This window comes from Heptranchias perlo, chromosome 6 (genome assembly GCF_035084215.1).
Source record: "Heptranchias perlo isolate sHepPer1 chromosome 6, sHepPer1.hap1, whole genome shotgun sequence".
Taxonomy (NCBI): Eukaryota; Metazoa; Chordata; class Chondrichthyes; order Hexanchiformes; family Hexanchidae; genus Heptranchias; species Heptranchias perlo.
The window spans coordinates 37,320,411-37,342,528 of NC_090330.1; the positions used below are offsets into that span (position 1 = coordinate 37,320,411).

The 22,118-nt window shown below is 39.8% G+C and overlaps 1 protein-coding gene across 1 annotated transcript; it reads right to left on the reverse strand.

The window, feature by feature from the left end:
* Positions 1-5,170: 5,170 nt before the first annotated feature.
* Positions 5,171-21,432, reverse strand: LOC137322909 (ras-related protein Rab-39A-like). The gene is made up of 2 exons (XM_067986130.1): positions 20,996-21,432; positions 5,171-9,551 (listed from the first exon to the last, which is right to left on the reverse strand). Exons 1-2 carry the CDS (start codon positions 21,208-21,210, stop codon positions 9,125-9,127), a joined length of 642 nt encoding a protein of 213 aa, XP_067842231.1. The 5' UTR covers positions 21,211-21,432; the 3' UTR covers positions 5,171-9,124.
* Between the last annotated feature and the right edge of the window lie 686 nt (positions 21,433-22,118).

The following is a 22,118-nucleotide window of genomic DNA, read 5'->3' on the forward strand; positions in this document are numbered from 1 at the left end:
ATCTGCATAACCTGCAGCTGATTTATGCAAGTATAAATGGTGCAATATATTTAAAGTGATTATCATTCAAGGTTAAGCTCTCAACTCTTGATGTTGAAGTTGGGCTAGGCTGCGAAGTATGAGATTCACTTTCAGCTGGTACTAAAAGAGAAAGACAATTGCAAATCGCTTGCTTTTGGGAAGGAGACTGCGCATGTCGTCTTTGTAATGTAACGCCAATACAGCACATCAATTCCATTAGGACATCTCAAGTCTAAACCCTTTGAGATCACATTCAGCTTGGATTGTCCTGAAATCTAAATTTAGCTTAAGGCACAAATGTATTGTAGAACAAACAGTGCCAACTGATTATTTCAGTAATTGAAAATTCTATTGATTATTGAAATGGTGAATCAATATTGGCATAAATGAGGCCATCAATAAGAAAAGAGACACCTTTTAATTCGGTAACTTTCAAGGTATTCGCCAAACTGCATATACATTGATATGTTCAGCTGACAGTTTTTAGCCAAAACACACATCAGTTGCTCAATGAACAAGCCAAAGTCTAAGAATATACCAAGCTGAGTTTCATTATTGATAGAACATAGAACTGTCTCAAAATATTAAATTCAAGGTATTCAGAGCAGAATCACTGTTGAAGTATGGTTTTTGCGCTTCAAATATTTGGCATCATTTAGTTATGCATCTATATACATCATTACAAAGGGCAAAAGATTCAGCTATGTACAAGGTGCACATTTTGAGTAAGGAGTGAATCAGCCACAACAGAGCCATTACAGTGGTATCACCATTAGTTTATGTTATTTCTAGCGGTGAAAAGTAATAGTTCTAATATTAAAGTGTTCAACCAAAGGGAGGTTATTCAAATACCATATTTTACTATTTGTGACAATCCCTAACACAATGCCATTTTCTTCTGTCAAGAAGAATAAAAAAAATCAAATCAAATTGCATGCTGGCTAGTTTGATAAGTCAGCCAGAAATTTAAACTAAAAAAATTAAAATAGAATAGCAGGAAATAAGTTACAAAGTTATAAATTAAATTAAGTGGTTCAGGTTACAGCATAAGCTGCAAGATTACATTTCTCATAAGAACATAAAAAATAGGAGCAGGAGTAGACCATCCGGCCCCTTGAGCCTGATCCGCCATTCAACAAGATCATGGCTGATCTTCTACCTCAACCATTTTCCTGCACCATCCCCATATCCCTTGATGCCTTTAATATCTACAAATCTATCGATCTCTGTTTTGAATGTACTCAATGACTGCGCCTCCACAGCCCTCTGGGGTAGAGAATTCCAAAGATTCACCACCCTCTGAGTGAAGAAATTTCTCCTCATCTCAGTCCTAAATGGCCTACCTCTTATTCTGAGACTGGGACCCTTGGTTCTGGACTCCCCAGCCAGGGGAAACATCCTCCCTGCATCTACCCCTTCGAGCTGTGTAAGAATTTTGTATGTTTCAATGAGATCACCTCTCATTCTTCTAAACTCTAGAGAATACAGGCCTAATCTACTCAATGTCTCCTCATATGACAATCCTGTAGAATTCTGCAGTTTTCAAAATTACAGAATAGATTATTGCATTGACATGCACTCTGGGTATACTATCTTGTGACATACATGAAATAAACTTCACATCACCTCAATTGAAATCACATGGTACTAAAGCACTTCAGATTGAGTTGCATTGCATATTTTCATCCTCTCCACCATGATGTATATTGACAGCAGAAGTAGTTTGTCAAAATATGAACAGGTGTTGTGCCCATAAACTCTACCGATATGTTATATAGAACACAAATTGCAATGTGTTTCATAACGTAACAAATCTTAGGTTGATAAACCAATCAAATTTTCCTTTTGTGATTTATATTACCCCAAACTCTCAGTATATGACTAACTCATAACACACTGAAACACCGGTGCAGATTCTTCCACGGTAATTAAAAAAATTCTACTTTAGATATTTAAAAAAAGGCATTAAGCTAATAATTTGTACCACTCCAGCAAGGGGCTTTTAAAAAATAAACAGCCTGTGTGTGTGTCAGATAAATAGACAGCTGAAACTAGTATAGTGTAAAATTCAGAAATAGGGTATGAACTTACCTGATAATGCAGGTTTCAGAATTGTGCAGCTTGATTGCAGGGAAATTCTGCATAGTAATTAAAAGTAGCAACTGGTAAAACTCTACTCAAATCAACTGCATTTTTCTGAAAAATAGTTTTTTGGATGGAGAGGAGGGAGGACAAAGGGTGTACAATGTAAAATAAAGTCTGTGTTTCCAGCCAGATTCTATAGTTATTCCCTTTATTAGATGTGTCAGATTATTGATCAATATATTTTATTTGGAAATTTTTTAAAAAAATAAAGTTACAATACAAAATTGATTGAACTTAAAATCTGTAACCTGTGTTAAAATCATTTTATATATCCAGTTTACATGTCCACATCTGCTACTTGCATCGTCTCTGGTTTTATTTACTGATCAACTGATTTACAGTCACTTCATCTTATAATAGGATTTATGGCTATTATAATGTGAAACAAATCTTAACTTTTAAGCCATTGTTATACTGCAGATACCAGCTTGACACCGGTGCTGATTTTAAAGTGATATAAACCAGCACCACTGAGCTATAGTGCTGGATCTATACCACCCAGATTACAAGAAATCAGAGCACTGTGCATGAAAGCTGAGTAATGTATCCAGTTTTGGGAACCCTATTAGAGAAAGGATAGTGGAGCCAGAATGATGCTAGGGGTGAGAGGATATAGTTATGATAAGTGTATAAAATGACAATAATTTGAGACAGCAAGTGAAAGATTACTTTTATAAACTTTGTATTAATGCTAGAAACAAAGAGGAGATTTGAAGAAAACTTTTCACACAAAGGGTTCTTCGATTTTGGAATTCATTAACACAAATGGCTATTGAAACTGATTCAAACATAATATTTAAAAATTAGATAAACACGAAGAAGAAAAATATTAGAGTAGGGAAAGAGCAGGAAGATAGGTCTAGAATAGATGGGTCCAGTATGGAGTTAGCACCCCAAGGACTGGCACAATGGGCCAAAATAGCCTCCTCCTGTATTTCTATTTCTATGATTTTATGTGTACCTACAGGCATGTGCAGTAATTTCATGACTGATTTCCAAATGTCAGTGAAATTTTTAATATTAATGAAGAGCCAACGGTTTTATCAGCTCTTTATTACCTTAAACTTGTTGATGTTAATCTGTGGGAACTTTATAAATATACATTGACTTTAATTTTAAAAAGAGAATCTCACCATCAGGACCCTTTCACTGATCAACCAAGTAAAATGAATTAGGATCCATGAACCCAGTTAAATGATGGAATACTAGTCTATGTAGCCTGCCAGAGGGTCGGGGGTGAGGGGACTGGGGGGTCCGGAACTCCGGGACTCCACTCTGCTGCTAGAAGGATTTCCACCTGCCAATCTTCCCTGGCCGTGACCCTGCCCCAAACTGGGATGCCCATGCCAGTTCCAGTATTCCCAGGGTATTTCTCCAACAAGGGAGGGGAGGGCAGGAATTTGTCAGCAGCACTTTCAAAGATATTCAAAAAAAACCTCTCAATTTTGAAGTTGCTGTTAGGAAACTGACATTTTTTGGCTTTCTGGGGTCCCACTTCTGCCCGAATCTTATCTTTCAATGCAAGTAGTGTGCATCACACAGATGGAATGTGCGTAGGGGACAAATGAAGTGGAACCGGCAAAATTACTGATGGGTGATGTCATCCCTCCAGTCCTGCCTCTTTTAATGACAAAAGCATAGTAGTCTTATTGCCAGTGTCTCAGTTTTGCTGCAACAATAAAGCTCTAATGGCTGCTGGAAGTTATGAATGTTAACAACCAGCTTCTGCTTTGTGTATGCTATTTATATTGAGTCCTGATTTACATGGTAGTTAACTATTTTACAATTGTTATCGACGAGAAGAGTTAGTACCTCAGAGGATGTCTTCAGACTTGTAGAACAAATCACAGGTGTGATAAAAATACAATAAAAGCGTATTAGAACAAACGGTTGCCATGTCCTTTTTTTTGGTCAATTTCTCCCTTCTTCACTTAGGCTAAGCCTAATTGTAGCTCCCCAGTTACTTTCGAGACTGAGATTAGCTAACTCAGCGAAGATTAGGAATCAAACTTTGGACTTTCTTTTTAATTTTTGTATGGAGAGGTAGATGGCTTAGCATTACTGAGTCCAAATATATGAGAGATTGAATTAACACAGTTGAAGCACCCAAGTCTTATAATGGATAGTAACTGAACTTACTTAAATGGTTACGGTCAGTAATTCTACCAAGTCAGTATTAGACTCAGTTTGTGGTTGTTTAATCTTTAAAAGAAATTTGGATAGAAAACAGAACACGTTCAAAATAATCACAATAATTCTTTGTAAATTTTTGATCTTCAAAAACAGCCCTGATGGGTGGACAGAATGTAGCTATCAAAGATTCATTACTGCTGAAACAGCCTACAGTATCTAGATGGGTTCTGTTGATTTATCCCTTGAAGAAAAGGAAGTGTAAATCCTTGCTTGCAGGGGAATGTGTTTTTTTTAAAATTTCAATAAAGTAAAAAATAAATGCTTGAACAAAAATTTAATGGAACGGTACATAATGCATTAAAGACAGTGTGTGGTTCATATGGGAACTGTATGTTATCAGTACTGAAGATATGCAGTATAGCATTAACAGTTTTTGTATCTATTAGCTACGTTAGGAAAATGAATACAAACACCTCAATCACCAGCACAGCTTGTCATATTGTCAAAACACTGACTGCTATGGTAGACATGCGACTTACTCAAGTTTTGAGTGTCAACGTGTGCACATACAATTTTGAATCAATTCTTCTAGGCGAATGAGAAAAGTTGACATGGAATTGTACACAAACCAAGAAGCAACTAAACGGAATGGTCAGCTTTTACCTGGTCCGTACTGTGAAACCACAAGCTGTTAAACAACATATTTTCCTGTAAGAACTTTGGTTCAGCCAATATTTGTAATTTACACCAGATTAGAAAAACTCCCTGTATAGCAATTTTAAGTAAAATGATACACAGAAATTGGCAGCATGTTAATAGCTGCAAATTTGTAGTTTTCACAGATTTAATATTTTTATATACAAAACTGCATGTTCTCTCTACTCTAAAATCATTTACAAACTAAAAATTAAATTTTAAAGTTTGGGTGTACCACACAATAATATGCAACTTGGGAAAGAAATACAAATATTACTTAGTTAGGACTTGCATTTTAAGATCTTGCACAATGATGCTAGTCAAATGGTTATGCAGAACAGAGTTGGGAACATAAACTTGAGAAAACACAACCCGTATAGTTTGTTTGCAAAAGGAATGTGTTATAATTGTGCTTTGCAAAAACAGTTAAATAATGTTGAATATTAAAAAGTATGTGTGATTATATATATTACATACAAGAATGTAGGATTTGAGAAAGTCCCTTCAAATGTATGCAATGCCTCCAGAATTTTTGTTACCCTTCAGTACTAAACAAATCCTCAATATTACTCTCATACAGGTGCAGACCAATTGGTATTAGTAATATATCATTTTTCTTTCCAATGTTGAAACTGCAAACAATAATTTTAAAAAGTGTCTCTCTTAGCAGGGAAAGGAGGGAATAATCTAATCTTAGTAACAGCTTAGAGTGGCCTAAATGAGTATCATATCCACAGCAAATTACCTTATTTACCTCCTAGCAAAATGAATCTACATTTCTTTACAATATCTTGACTTCTTTACTATAAAGCTGTATGAACACTCTACTTGTTGAATTGGCACCTGGATTAATGAGGGCCACCCTCAGTGATGGATCTCATCCCAAGTCCAATTCAGGCACAATGGTGACCTGTCAGTATAAACTTCCTATTTGAATCCCTATTGTCGATTCCTCTCCTCCAGTACAACTGCACTGGTTAGAACAGGGAATTGCCACTAAAAACAGCAACAACACAGCTCCAATATTCAAAATAAATATGCTGGTAGTTGAAAAGTGCAAGTCTGTCACAATAGTTACAAAGTGAAGATTGTTTTGGCAGTTTAAATCCTCAATGTGAAGATTTTTGAAAACAGTCAGAAAACACATTCATTTTTATGACATCAATTTTCAACCATGTTCGATATTCTACCAAACTGGCTATTTTCAGCATAGCAACATTTGTTGACACCATGTCATGAGAGGATCACATCTGAATGTCTGATTACTTTTGAGAGTAGTGCTGATTGTGCAGTAAAATAGTTCCAAAATCTCACTACTGCATAAAGAATCAATTGATACTGCAAATAAATGTACCCAATATATGGGAAAAGAGCCTAATGTTACAAAGTCTATTGTCATTGTAGTTCTTTTTAAAACTCAAGATTTTAGAAATATTTGCAAGATCAGAGGAAATATTGGGTTTTGCTTAAGGCAACTCTGGATATTAACAATCAAGATTAGACCAGAACAAGAACCCATGGGGTATTTGATGCTTCTTGGGCAATTTTGGTCCTAATTTAATTTACAATTATTTTAAACTTACAATTTTTTTTCCTCCTTTTCTGCTAGGGTATACATATTAGTTTTTGGGGAATATGTAGTTTTCTTAGGTCAGAAGTCACAGCTAAAATTTGGGGATAAAGAAAGAAAGTCAAACAACTACACAACATCAAAACAATAATTTATTTTCGAGACCAAGGCAAAAATTGTTGGCATTCATTATGTTATCCCTTATTTTAGGCCTCATTGTAAGTACAACTGTTCATATTCATTTAATAATTTAAATAATTAAACTACCATGGATTCAGTAGACTAATCATAAATTAATAAGTGTTAAATTTCTGGTTCCAAAATGGTAGAGGTGAATATAGGTAATTTCCATCTTGCCCAAAGGTGGGCAAATAACCTGCTCCCAATTGTCTACAAATGTTTTTAATGTAATGTCCACCTGAAAGACAGGGGGTGGAGAGATTATGCAAAAGCAATTTGGCATAACAAATGCTCTGATTTTGTTTCTCAAGTGAAAACACTTCCCTATGGTCAAGATTAAAAATTCACTATATCAAAAATCTCTCCTCTCCAAAGCCCAAGATTTTTATCAACTCTAAGACAGTAGGTCCCAATCATGAAAGTAATTTAAAAATGTCAAAAAAGGAAACTCAGCCATTTTATGGAAATATTTGGTAGTGATCAGCAATCATTACCATTTTACTAATTGTTTATATATTTAAATATTAATAGCCCTAATCATAACAAAAATCAAAAGTCTTGCTAAATCTACTAGTTATGTTAATCTGCCACTTTTTGTTTAAATTACTCTAGCTAGAGATACATGAGCAACTGGTGCAACCGTTTGATACTAAAGAAATTAGAAAAAGGTCCCCAATTATAAACTAGTGCTGCCTATTGTATTCAATTGGCTGAGATGGTTATCACTGATCAGCCTCACATCCTGCTTGGTAGATGCATAGAGGTGAGTGGAGGACATTTAAAAATAATATATGCTATTAAAGAGAAGGATTTAAAAGGTTTTAAATACCATTGATGTATAAAACGAAGTGATTAATATTTAACTGAACAAATAAAGAAACGACAACATTTGATTTTCAACCCTGAACCTACATCTTAAATATCATCCTTATGATCTTTAAAATACAGATAAATTAAAAATACTTTGTTTTTTTGTGTAAGTGGTTTATGGCCCACAGATCTTTCAGTTGGGTTTAAAGTTAAACCATATCTGATAAGCAAACGACTGAATTTAAAAGACTAAGAAATTCAGCTACTTATTTACATATTAGCATTTCACATTTCACTTCAGAATTGAAGAGCGGGCTGGTGTGCTTAAGGTTTTTAGCCAATTCAGCATATTGCATGCATGTCTAGACATCACACAGGACAGTTTAAATGGCATCTATATTTTGCGTTGCGCAAAAACTAGCAACAGTAAGTGCAAGGAAATGAGCGAGTGTATACAAAGGTTGCTTGACCTATAAGAATGATGAGGATTCTCAATATTATTGATGGAGGATTAAAAGCTTATTTAATGTTTAAACTTTCAAACTTGTCCATTGCTGGTAATATTCAAGTTTTTTGTAAAAAAGTCACAACTGTGGCAGTATTTTACTTGCTCCCTCCATCACGCGTTCTCTCCATTCTCATCTCCATTCCACAGTGCAAATATAGGAGGGATCAAGTTCAATGGCCACAGTAGCCTTACCAAAAAAAAGGCAGCAGTTTGTAACTGTAAAATGGAACATTAAAAGCCACAAGCCAAACAGCCACATGCCATTTTTACTATTCATTACTTTTCCACATTAGCCAAACACTAAACAATGTTGGCCCACAAAATAAACTGTAGTGCAGGGCTCTAAAGTGAGAGGCTTTGGCCAACAACTTTGTGTATACAACTAGCCAAACTCTTTGTTTGCTGCCTTGCCTAAACCACAAGTGTTCAGGAAGTTCAGTCTACTATTGCAGGAACATGGACATTGGCACAGGTAGTAGCTTGTGGCAGTGCAACTTTTTGAAGCCTTGGTTAACCGCACAATTCCTTCCTCATTCATTGTTTCAAGTGTTGTATTTGTTACCCATTGCCACTTGAAAAAACATGTAATGGCAGCAACTGGGTTCAAATCCAAACCTTGGACTACATTCACAATTCATAGAGTTTAATTAAAGGCTAAGGAATTGCATAAAATAAAATAAAAACTCTACTTCCAAAACATTCACTAATTTAAAGTCAAGAATTTCTGCTTCTCACAACCCCAGAAACTACACATACACTTCTGAATTGGGAAAAACCCTATTTAAATCATTTTTTTGGGCAAATGGTTCATATCAAATATACATGTTCATTAAATCTTTACTCATCCTCTTCTATTTCCCCCACAGATTGGCCAGTCTTACAGTAAGGCAACAAGTTCCAAAAATAAAACTTACTTTCCAGTGAAATATATTTTAACCAAATCTATGCTAGGTCTATGATAAACCCTAGTAGATTTGTTGACTTATCCAGATAAGCTTGCAAATAAGGCTAAAATGTACATCAAGCAACTCTTTGGAATATAGGGTTCTTTACCCCAATAATTAGCAAAAGCACCTTCTTCCAGGCTGCACAGCTTCCTCAGAGGAATGAACAACATTCGGAACCACACCACTCTTAACACCTTCCCACCCTTCTTGGATGGATATGTTGCCTTTTTTGAGCAGGTCATATATCTCTCGGGTCAGAACAGTGAAGGACTCCTCCACGTTTGTAGAATCTTTTGCAGAAGTCTCTATGTATTTCATACCAGATATTGCTGCAAGTTTCTCCGCCTCCTCTTTTGAAACTTTCCTTTGTGTTGCCAAATCACATTTGTGTCCGACAAGCAGAAATATGATTTGGTATGGCTGGACATGCATTTTTGCTTCTTCCAACCAATCACGCACATGTTCAAAAGACCTGCGATTTGTGATATCGAACACAAGCAGCCCACCAACTGAATTACGGTAGTAGGAACGGGTTATGGACCTAAGGAGGAAAAAAAAAAGTGCAATTCAATGAACAATTTTCTCTTTTGGAAACAAACCATGATCAAGTACACTAATGTTTTTACTTTTATAGTGTTACTATTTTATTTAGCTCTTTACAATGCGTCAACGTAAAGTTTCATGGTAACCTGCCCTAATGAAAAAAACAAAACTCCAACATCTGCTGAAAGTCTCTTGTTCAAATAGTGCAAACACTCTACATGGAAAAATGGTCGAGTGACATTTGATTTCAATAAAATGGGTCTCATAGAAATGCAGTGTTCTCCTGATTGCTCACGTGCATAAACATATTGGGGGTGAATTTCTGCAGGTTGTGAGATGGGGAGGTGGGGGTAGTGGGGGTTGTTCTCCCTCTCGTCCGCTGTAACTTTGGCCAAACAGCCACAGAAAAACGGGTAAACGCAGTCTATGCAATTTTCTTGGGTTTCCACGGCTCTTTTGCCTAAGTTATACAAATAAGTTTGAGAACTCTCGCAGAAATTCACCTCCATTGTGGTTGTAGGCAGTAAACTATTAAGGGGGAAACGATTTCTGCTGTTTGCTATTTATAGCAAAATCATAAATACATTCTTTATATACATACATTTAAGATATCACTATAGTGAACAGCAGAAATCTTGCCCCAGAGTTGAATGAACATGACCCTTTCCACATAGCATCTGGAACTATCATGTTATACAGCTACTCTAACATGACCTCACACTAAGGAACTGCGGAAGAGCAAAGATGTCCAGGTACAGAAGTCGTTAAATGCTAGTGCACAGGTACAAAAAGTAATCAAAAAGGCTAATGAAATATTGGCCTTTATCTCAAGGGGGTTGCAAATCAAAAGTGATGCATCAGTTGTACAGAGCCTTGGTCACCCCACCACACCTTAGGAAAGATATATTGTCGTTGGAGGGGGTACAGGGCAAAGTCAACAGAAAGATACCAGAGCTTAAAGGGTTAAATTATGAGAACAGTATTGGCTTGTATTCCTTTGAGTTTAGACGGTTGAGGTCTTTAAAACAATACAGGGTAGATACAGAAAAAACTATTTCCTCTGGTTGGGAATCCAGACCTAGAGAGCACAATCTTAAACTTAGACCTAGGCCGTTCAGGAGTGAAATCAGGAAGCACTTTTTCACACAATGGGTAGTGGAAATCTGGAATTCTCTCCCCCAAAAGGGTTTGCCTTGAAACTAGGCAAAACTAAAGTACTTATAAATAAATATCAGATAAAAAAAACAGCATTCCTCAGAGAATAATTTCATATCCTGCATGAACCTAAATATTAAATTTCTCATTTCACAATATAAAATTTTAATTTCAATATTAATTTTTTCACTTAGGATGGACTATTACAATTGAACACTAGATTAAACTTAATTTGATCAGTAATGTTATTTTTTCAATTCTGACTTGTCAGGTCCCATAGCCTTTGACGTGTCCAGTAAACTTAGCAGTTTCTTAATGTCATGTGGAGTGAAAAGAATTGGCTGGACATTGATGATGGTTGGGATCTCGGGAGGAGGTGTTAAAGGTTCAACCTCACTGCTCTTTTGACGGAAGACAGCTTTGTCTGTTGCACGCACATGAGGATGGGGGTGTTCGTGGTGCCCCCTCCTCCTGTTAGTTGCTTGGTTGTCCACCCCCAATCTGACTCTCATTGGTTAGCTCCGACTACAGCCTGCTGCTTTTGGTCTTTAGCATGTAGGTAGCCCTGTATAGTAGCATCACTAGAATGAAGTTCATACCTCATTCTAAAGATATGCCTGGTGCTGCTCTTTGCACATTTTGCATTTAACTAGGGTTGGACCCCTGGCTTGATGGTGATTGAGAAGTGAAGGATGTGTCAGGCTATGAAGTTACAGATTATGGTAGGATGCAATTCTGATGCTGCAGATGGCCAACAGCACCTCATGGATGCCAAGTTTTAGGCTACTAGATCTGTCTCACTTAGCATTGTGTGAGTGACACACATGGTGGAGATGAGACTTCGTCTTCATAAAAGGACCGTGCAGTGGTCAGTTCTACCGATTCTATTGCAGATAGATGTGTCTGTGAAGGTAGGTTCGTGAGGACAAAGGTCAATTAGATTACTTCATTGTGTTGGTTACCTCATCACTTGACTTAGGGCTAGTCTGGCAGCTATGTCCTTCAGGATTTGGCCTGCTTGGTCCGTTTTGGTACTACTGAGCCGCTGCTGGTGGTGGACATTGAAGTTCCCCACCCAGAGTACATTGCTTCCCTCAGAGCTTCCTCCAAGTGATGTTCAACCTGGAAGAGTACTGACTTGTCAGATGAGGGAGGGGGGAGGGCTAGGTGGTGATCAGTAGGAAGTTTCCTTGATCTTGTTTGACCTGAAGCCACGAGACTTAAAGTGGCTGTTCAATGTTTGAGACTCCAAGGGCTGCTCCCATCCAAATATTGGGCCTCCATCTTTGGTGAGTTTATCATGTTGATAAGACAGGATAAACTCAGGGATGGTGATAGAGAAGCCTGGGGTGTTGGGTGATGCATATGATTCTGTGAGTACGACTGTCAGGCTGTTGCATGACCAGTCTGTGGGACAACTTGGGCACCAGCCTCCAGATGTTGGTGAGGAGAGCTTTGCAGGATTGTCTGGGCTGTTTGATTCAACGGTAAGAAACCATTCAATAATACATGAGTGGCCACGTAATTCAACAATATGCTAGTAAAAACTTCTCCTTATGCAACAGGTTACAATAATAGTCTAGTGGTGAGTGTGCTGCTTGAAAGGTTAACTTCCAATGAGGCAACAAAGAATAGGATAACGGTTGGCTTACCTGCTAGAAAACCATGTTATCTAACTTATAACCCATAGATTGCAAGTGTTATGGAGAATGCATTTTATATAATGCCTAAAGTCAAGCTAACATTAAAAAGGAACACGTGACAAACTTAAAAAGTTAGAATTATTTTGGTAGCAAATTTGACAAGTTGAGTCAAAGCAACCCCTTTTTAAGTCAATTTAAACATCAAGAGTAGCAACTGAAAATTTGCATTGAAACTAGACAAAATTAAAGTACTTATAAATAAATGCCAGATACAAAAATACAGCATTTCTGTGAGATTATATCCTGCTCATTTGGTGCATGAACCGAAACACTAAACTTCCTATTTCACAATATAAAAATTGAATTTCAAAATTAAATTTTTCACAGGATGGCCTGTTCAAATTAAATCCTAGATTAAATTACATTTAATCAGTAATGTTATTTTTCCAATTCTGACTTTAATAGTCATAATTTCAACCAAATTTCTATTGAATTAGATTGTTAAGGAAGACATCTGATGGCTGTGGCTGATTAAAGCAATGATGCAAAACCCCTGGAATACTGTCCTCAAAGTGAGGTTTCGGGCTTGTTTACTGTGTTACTAAGTGTTTTCAATAGGTTCTGGTTATTAACACTTTCTGATGACTTTAACTGCAATGACAGACAGACAGCATATCTAATTTAATGGGCAAATATAGTGAACATTCTACTATCCACATTCCAATTAGCTCCTTTTCTGATTATCTGCCAGAACGTTCATAGTACAAAGCTTCACGCAAAACAACACCTCAATGCACAGCCAGCTAAGATCAATCTCCTTCTGTCTGACATAAATCAATCTCGCAGACCAAGAAGGATTAAATTTAATTTATATTGTTGGTACAGTACTTGCCTTCATTTCCATGGTGAGGGTATTCTATCACACACATAAAACAAAAACTGGGGACTCTCAATTATTCACCAGTTTCCATTATTGATGGGGGTGGGAGGTGGGATTCCCTCAATGATGGCAGATTATGGAGTTTCCACACATTTTTTAAAAATCACAGCCCCTTCTCATTTTGGATTTTCCTACCCCTACATTATTTAAAAAGGGTAGTAGGCAGAAGGCTGGAAATTATAGACCAGTTAGCCTAACATCTGTGGTGGGTAAAATTTTGGAGTCTATTATTAAGGAGACAGTAGCGGAACATTTGGATAAACATAATTTAATAGGACAAAGTCAGCATGGCTTTACGAAGGGGAAGTCATGTCTGACAAATTTGCTTGAGTTCTTTGAGGATATAACGTACAGGGTGGATAAAGGGGAACCAGTGGATGTAGTGTATTTAGACTTCCAGAAGGCATTCGACAAGGTGCCACACAAAAGATTATTGCTCAAGATAAAGAATCACTGGATTGGGGGTAATATTCTGGCATGGGTGGAGGATTGGTTATCTAACAGGAAGCAGAGAGTTGGGATAAATGGTACATTCTTGGACTGGCAACCAGTAGCCAGTGGTGTTCCGCAGGGGTCGGTGCTGGGTCCCCAACTCTTTACAATCTATATTAACGATTTGGAGGAGGGGACCGAGTGTAACATATCAAAGTTTGCAGATGATACAAAGATGGGAGGGAAAGTATAGAGTGAGGAGGACATAAAAAACCTACAAGGGGATATAGACAGGCTGGGTGAGTGGGCGGAGATTTGGCAGATGCAATACAATATTGGAAAATGTGAGGTTATGCACTTTGGCAGGAAAAATCGGAGAGCAAGTTATTATCTCAATGGCGAGAAACTGGAAAGTACTGCAGTACAAAGGGATCTGGGGGTCCTAGTGCAAGAAAATCAAAAGGTTAGTACGCAGGTGCAGCAGGTGATCAAGAAGGCCAACGGAATGTTGGTTTTTATTGCTAGGGGGATAGAATATAAAAACAGGGAGGTATTGCTGCAGTTATATAAGGTATTAGTGAGACCGCACCTGGAATACTGCATACAGTTTTGGTGTCCATACTTAAGAAAAGACATACTTGCTCTCGAGGCAGTACAAAGAAGGTTCACTCAGTTAATCCCGGGGATGAGGGGGCGGACATATGAGGAGAGGTTGAGTAGATTGGGACTCTACTCATTGGAGTTCAGAAGAATGAGAGGCGATCTTATTGAAACATAAGATTGTGAAGGGGCTTGATCGGGTGGATGCGGTAAGGGTGTTCCCAAGGATGGGTGAAACTAGAACGAGGGGGCATAATCTTAGAATAAGGGGCTGCTCTTTCAAAACTGAGATGAGGAGAAACTTCTTCACTCAGAGGGTGGTAGATCTGTGGAATTTGCTGCCCCAGGAAGCTGTGGAAGCTACATCATTAAATAAATTTAAAACAGAAATAGACAGTTTCCTAGAAGTAAAGGGAATTAGGGGTTACGGGGAGCGGGCAGGAAATTGGACATGATTTTAGATTTGAGGTTAGGACCAGATCAGCCATGATCTTATTGAATGGCGGAGCAGGCTCGAGGGGCCGATTGGCCTACTCCTGCTCCTATTTCTTATGTTCTTATGTTCTTACATATGTAACCAGATATTAGGAGTTATACAGAAATGGTTGTTTCTTTCCTCCCTACCTGTGGTAAAGCATCTCAAGAACCAGTGAGCCCCACCCCAAATAATATCCAGAACTCTGGTCTGGGGAGTTATTGGTTCTAAAAAAAACCTGGAACTATTTGTTGCCTATGCAACTCTATCATAGTTGGCATCATGCATTCCTAAGCTTGGGAGGAGGCAAAAGAAAATATCAAGCAGAGTTTGTGCTCTTGGTCACAATTCATGTTTGCCTATAAAAGTTCACGTGTGTGAATATAATGTGAAGATAGGATTAGACCTGCCCCTCCATGGTCAAGCAATAATTACAGTCATTTGATTGGTTTATGCTTGCTTTTGTCTTATCATGGCAGTTCAAAGACTTATGTGATGTCACTTTTGACCACAACTCAGAATAAAGACCTTCTTTCTCTCTTTCATCACAATTTTCTCCAATCCCCTCCTATCGGCATTAATTCCAGGCTCAGGTAATGCACCCACCTTGCCCAAAACATAATGGGATAGAAATTCGCCTTGAACAGTAGCGCAAAAGGCCTCCTGTTATACGCCCTGCCTGATATTCAGCTCCAAATCTATAAGGAGAGACATGACATACCAAAACTATTTCTACTGGAGCAGAGAAGGCTAAGAGCAGATTTAACAGAAGTGTTTAAAATTATAGACTTTTGATTGAGTGAATAGGGAAAGACCATTTTCGCTGTTTGGGGAGTCATCGATGAGGGATCATCTATCTAAAGTTATCACCAAGAGAGCAAGGAGAGGAGATGGGCGAAACTTCTTAGTTAAAGCTGTTAAAAAAAAGCATATGGGATCTTTGGCATAGCATAGAGTACAAAAGTGAGGAAGTTAGGCTAAATCTTTATAAAAGCTTTAGGCCCCAGATTGAACATTGTGTTCAATTCTGGGCACCACACTTTAGGAAGGATGTCAAGGCCTTGAAGAAGGTGCAGAGGAGATTTACCAGAATGGTACCAGGGAAGAGGGAGTTCAGTTATGTAGAGAGAGTAGAGAAAGGGGGACTGTTCTCCTTAGAGCAGAGAAGGTTAAGGGAAGATTTAATAGAGGTGTTCAAAATTATGAGTGATTTTGGAATACAATTTTAAAGTTTTCGGAGGATACAAAATTGGCAACATAGTAAATATTGAGAGGATAGCCGCAAACTTAGGAGAGCATAGACAGACTGGTGAAATGGGCAGGCACATGGCAGATGCAATATAATGCGCATACGTGTGAAGTGATGCACTTTAGGAGGAACAACATGGAGAGCCAGTATGATCTAAATGGTACTATTTTGAGGGGGTGCAAGAGCAGAGACACCTGGGGGTGCATATTCACAAATCTTTGAAGGTGGCAGAGCAAGTTGATAAGGCGGTTAAGAAAGCATATGGGATACTTGGCTTTGTAAATTGGGGCACTGAATATAAAAACAAGGAAGTCATGCTAAACCTTTACAAATCACTGGTTAGATCTCAGCTGGAGTACTGTGTACAATTCTGGGCACCACATTTTAGAAAGGATGTCAAGACCTTGGAGAGATTGGAGAACCTGCTCAGGTCCACATACAACTCGGATTACGCTGAGACACTCTGCCGTCGTACCTCTCGCACACTCCGCAACCATCTCGTACACCAACTCTACAGCAGACGCCGCAACCTCGAAACTAAGATAGAGTCCATACTCTCAACCTGTACTCAGGACACAGCAGACCAGCTACGAGATACCGCCAAATAGACGAGGCAACGAAACTACGCTGCCTACATGAAAACCAAGAGCAGGAAGCTTGAGAAACTCGGCATCACCACCAGCATCGACCAAGCTTCCCCTGGTACCACAGTTGCAACCACAGGGAAGTCTATCGTCAATTTGTCCGACTACACCCTTCAACCAGACGAAATCGAAGTTCTCAGCCAAGGGCTCAATTTCTGCCCCGCTACCAAAATGGACCCCCGTTAGTCTCGCGGCGGACACAGAGGAATTCATCAGGAGAATGAGGCTCCGGGAATTCTACCACAAACCCCAAGATTTCAGCAGCGAACCCAATGAGACAATCAATGATCCAGAACAGCAGACAGAGGGATCCGCGGTACAGCAATCGAAGAGGAGAGGAGAGAGTCAAACTGGACTCCTCCGGAGGGTCGCTGCCCTCAGCTTGACATGTATGCCCAAGCTGTCAAGAAATGCGTCAATGCCAGATTCATCAGGCGCACTCAGAAGACAGTCCAGAATGTCACCCGAGCACAATGCAACGCCATCAACGCTCTCAAGACCAACCGTAACATCGTCATCAAACCAGCGGACAAAGGAGGAGCCATCGTCATACAGAACAGAACAGACTATTGCAAAGAAGCATACCGACAACTGGACAACCAGGAACACTACAGACGGTTACCCGCAGATCCGACCAAAGAACACACCCACCAGCTCAACAAACTGATCAAGACCTTCGATCCAGACCTTCAAAGCATCCTACGCACTCTCATCCCACGTACTCCCCGCGTGGGAGACTTCTACTGCCTCCCAAAGATACACAAAGCCAACACACCCGGACGTCCTATCGTATCAGGCAACGGAACCCTGTGTGAGAACCTCTCTGGATACATCGAGGGCATCCTGAAACCCATCGCACAGGGAACCCCCAGCTTCTGTCGCGACACCACAGACTTCCTACAAAAACTCAGTACCCACGGACCAGTTGAACCAGGAACACTTCTCACCACGATGGACGTCTCGGCACTCTACACCAGTATCCCCCACGATGACGGCATCGCTGCAACAGCATCAATACTCAACACCAACAACAGCCAATCTCCAGACGCCATCCTACAACTCATCCGCTTCATCCTGGATCACAATGTCTTCACCTTCGATAACCAGTTCTTTACGGAACAGCCATGGGGACCAAATTTGCACCCCAATACGCCAACATTTTCATGCACAAGTTCGAGCAGGACTTCTTCACTGCACAGGACCTCCAACCAACACTATACACCAGATACATCGACGACATTTTCTTTCTATGGACCCACGGCGAAGAATCACTAAAGAGACTACACAATAACATCAACAAGTTCCATCCCACCATCAAGCTCACCATGGACTACTCCTCAGAATCAGTTTCTTTCTTGGACACACGAATCTCCATCAAAGACGGGCACCTCAGCACCTCACTCTACCGCAAGCCCACGGACAACCTCACGATGCTCCACTTTTCCAGCTTCCACCCTAACCACGTCAAAGAGGCCATCCCCTATGGACAGGCCCTGCGAATACACAGGGTCTGCTCAGACGAGGAGGAACGCGATGGACACCTACAGACGCTGAAAGATGCCCTAGTAAGAACGGGATATGACGCTCGACTCATCGATCGACAGTTCCGACGGGCCACAGCGAAAAATCGCGTAGACCTCCTCAGAAGACTAACACGGGACGCAACCAACAGAGTACCCTTCGTCATCCAGTACTTCCCCGGAGCGGAGAAACTACGCCATGTTCTCCGCAGCCTTCAACATGTCATCAATGACGACGAACACCTCGCTATGGCCATCCCCACACCTCCACTACTCGCCTTCAAACAGCCACCCAACCTCAAACAGACTATCATTCGCAGCAAATTACCCAGCTTTCAGGAGAACAGCGTCCACGACACCACACAACCCTGCCACGGTAACCTCTGCAAGACATGCCAGATCATCGACACAGATACCACCACCACACGAGAGGACACCACCCACCAGGTGTGACTCGGCCAACGTTGTCTACCTCATACGTTGCAGGAAAGGATGCCCCAGAGCATGGTACATTGGCGAGACCATGCAGACGCTGCGACAACGGATGAATGGACACCGCGCGACAATCGCCAGACAGGAGGGTTCCCTCCCTGTCGGGGAACACTTCAGCAGTCAGGGACATTCAGCCACCAACCTTCGGGTAAGCGTACTCCAAGGCGGCCTTCGAGACACACGACAACGCAAAATCGTCAAGCAGAAATTGATAGCCAAGTTCCGCACCCATGAGGACAGCCTCAACCGGGATCTTGGGTTCATGTCACGCTACACGTAAGCCCACCAGCGAACAAAAGCTATCTGTTTTTAATATAACGGGTCATTTGCTGGCTTTCTCTGCCTTCCGGATGTTTCTGCCTCTCTCTGTTTTTTTTTCCTGTTTGTTTTTTTTTGTTGAATGTATATTCGGGGGTTCTGTAGGTAACACCTCTCTGAACACGGTGATTGCCTTGGCAACGGGCAGTTGCAAAGACTGTCTGTAATCACCATGTATTGTTCTGTGATTTATAAATGCGTAGGCTTCGAGGAGTTCCTGACATTTACCTGAGGAAGGAGGAAGCCTCCGAAAGCTTGTAAATTTCAAATAAAATCGTTGGACTATAACTTGGTGTTGTAAAATTGTTTACAATTGTCAACCCCAGTCCATCACCGGCATCTCCACATCAAGGGTACAGAGGCGATTTACTAGAATGGAACCAGGGATGAGGGACTTTAGTTATGTGGAGAGATTGGAGAACCTGGGATTGTTCTCCTTAGAGCAGAGAAGGTAGAGGGGAGGCCTAATAGAGGTATTCAAAATAATGAGGGATTTTGATAAGAGCAAATAGGAAGAAACTGTTTCCTCTGGCAAATGAGTCGGTAATCAGAGGTCATAGACTTAAAATAAAAGGCAGAAGAACTAGAGGGGAAATGAGGAGACATTTTTTCACACAGAAGATTGTTAAGATCTGGAACGCACTACCTGAAAGGGTGGTGAAAGCAGATTCTATGGGAATTTTCAAAAGGCAATTGGACATGTACTTGAAGAGGACTAATTTGCAGGGTTATGGGGAAAATGCTGGGGTGTTGGACTAAATTGGACAGCACTTTCAAAGAGCCCGCACAGACACGACGGGCTGAATGGCCTCCTTCTGTGCTGTAAGATTCTATATTGGTAAATCTATAGCCTGACCTGACCAAATAGAAGCAAAGTGCAGGAAGTCAAATTCAGATCAATAATTTTACTGAAGATGATACAATACACAAACATTTCCACTAAAATTAACAGGAAAAATTTCAGCCCAGAAACAGATGAACCTGCTGTTTTAAAAGTATGGTCACCATAAGAATCATCCAAAATTTACCACAAAATGTCACTAATCATATCCACTGCCACTAAAATCAAAATATTAATAAAAACTAAAATTAAAACACAAGTTTACAATGCCACAGGTAAGTTTTGACTGCAGCACTAATTTGTTATAGCAGCTTTACAAAGTTTTTAAAAGCAGGCCATTTCTAGGAACTATGTGTCTCTCAAAACTCCAGAATATTACAATATTAAATCGTTTATACCAGTGCGACATTTAGGATTCAGTATGCCATGTGGCCAAAATGGTTCGACATAACCACCAAAGCAATGCTTACAAAGTCCCAACCTGTAGTAAATCAGGAATTTACCATTAAGTCAGACGTCCCCATTGTAAATGCCCTCCCATCAGCAGACTGATCAGTAACATTAACTGTAGAAATGAAAGCAACTAAATAAAACTGAACCCATCAGCTTAATCTCAGATTAACCAGTTACAAACATAAATCAGTTGGAAATAATGAACAGTAATAAACAGGCTGCTGCTGCATTTTGAACCTTAGTTAATGCAACATTGAAGATGCTTTGCTTACTTTGTGCCCCTCATCTTACAAATGACAGATAGCACCCAAATTTGAATTTTAAAAAGTTTGCGCAGACGTACTAAAATCGACTGTGTCACAGGACAAGTTAAAATATAAAAGCGTCCTTGAAAATTGTTTATTATAAATTAGGCGCCCCAGAGTCGAAGCCTATTTTGCAGAAGTGCACGTTTTTTCAAACCGATTCTCCAAAAGGCTTTATGAAAGCTTTCCGAAGTTATACCATTGAGCCTTTGAAGTTATGCAAATCAAGGACAACTCCCTGGAGCAGAGTTCAGCAGCACCAACACCAGTCTCATCTCACCTCATCCCTCCCCTCCCCTCCCATTCTAGGCTCATATTCACTTTAATCTCCATACTTTTATTTCCACACATTTTTTTTTAAATGCCGCCGCGCACCTGAACCTTTCCTGCCCCGCCGTGTCCCAGAGCTGTAATTTGATCCTTTTTCCCGGCTCGATTTCCACCAGCCTGGCGAAGAAATCCACGCCGACCGTGGGGTCAGATACGTCGTTGAATTTGCCGTCAGTGAATCTCCGGAGTAGGCAGGACTTCCCCACCGTCGAGTCTCCGATCACTATCAGACGGAACTGATAGATCCAAATAGCTTCCATGACATAACTTTTTACCCCTCCACTCTCCTTTTCACAAGGTCTCAGGAAATGTACAAAATGCTATATCGATTTTAAAAAAAAACGAAAACAAGTAAATATGTCAAAATAATATAAAACCCGCAAAGCAAAAAAAAAAAAACCACCAAACTATTAATGCAGCTGAATTTTTCCCCCTATTTTTCAGCCCCAATACAGTTTCTACTGCTGCAAACTCAGCTCCGGAGCTGATACCGGAAAACGGAGCCCGGGAAGGGGAAGCAATGATTGACAGCCCAAGGGCACTGCTTGACATCGACTGCATCCAATCACAAGTCGGAAAACGGATACAAAGCGGCCGCATCCACTAATGGGACACGGGAGGAGGCGGGAGCTCCAGGGGTTGATGCTGAGCTCAATAGGACGTGTGTGCTTGTCTGGCCAAAGGCTCCAAGATTTGATATAAAAAATTAACACATTTACATAGAAAGAAAGAGGAGTGATCGGGCTCCACTTCAAGGGCATTACAATGTGATGACCATTAAAATACTATCGTCAAAAGTGAGGGATCCATTTAAGAATGTTGTAATCTGTAATGTAAAGGGTCACAGTTTCACAGTTAAACAAGGTGTGAATCTAACCATATAACACGACTGACAAATTCACAGATTTTACCAGTTAGGCACATAGGTTGTTTAAAGCTGCATAACAAATGCATTAAAACAACCCATAGACTAATTCATACTGAGCAGTTTCAACCCTTTAGTTCCCAATAAGTTCTATGAAGTTTCCCCCATCCCCGAAAATTAGGCAAAATTATAAAATATCTAATCCACGTGTTTAGAGCATAAAATCCATTGTGAGATCACTTTTTAAACATAACTTTACAAATTTAGGAACCTCAGACATGGCACACTTCTACTCACCTGATC

What these genes read in the sequence shown, in the direction of transcription:
- LOC137322909 (XM_067986130.1), bottom strand. Translation starts at nt 21,210, where the DNA reads ATGGAAGCTATTTGGATCTATCAGTTCCGTCTGATAGTGATCGGAGAC. An exon ending in GCGGGGCAGGAAAGGTTCAG is followed by an intron (nt 9,552 to 20,995) that starts GTGCGCGGCGGC and finishes TTTCCTCCTTAG; the next exon opens with GTCCATAACCCGTTCCTACT.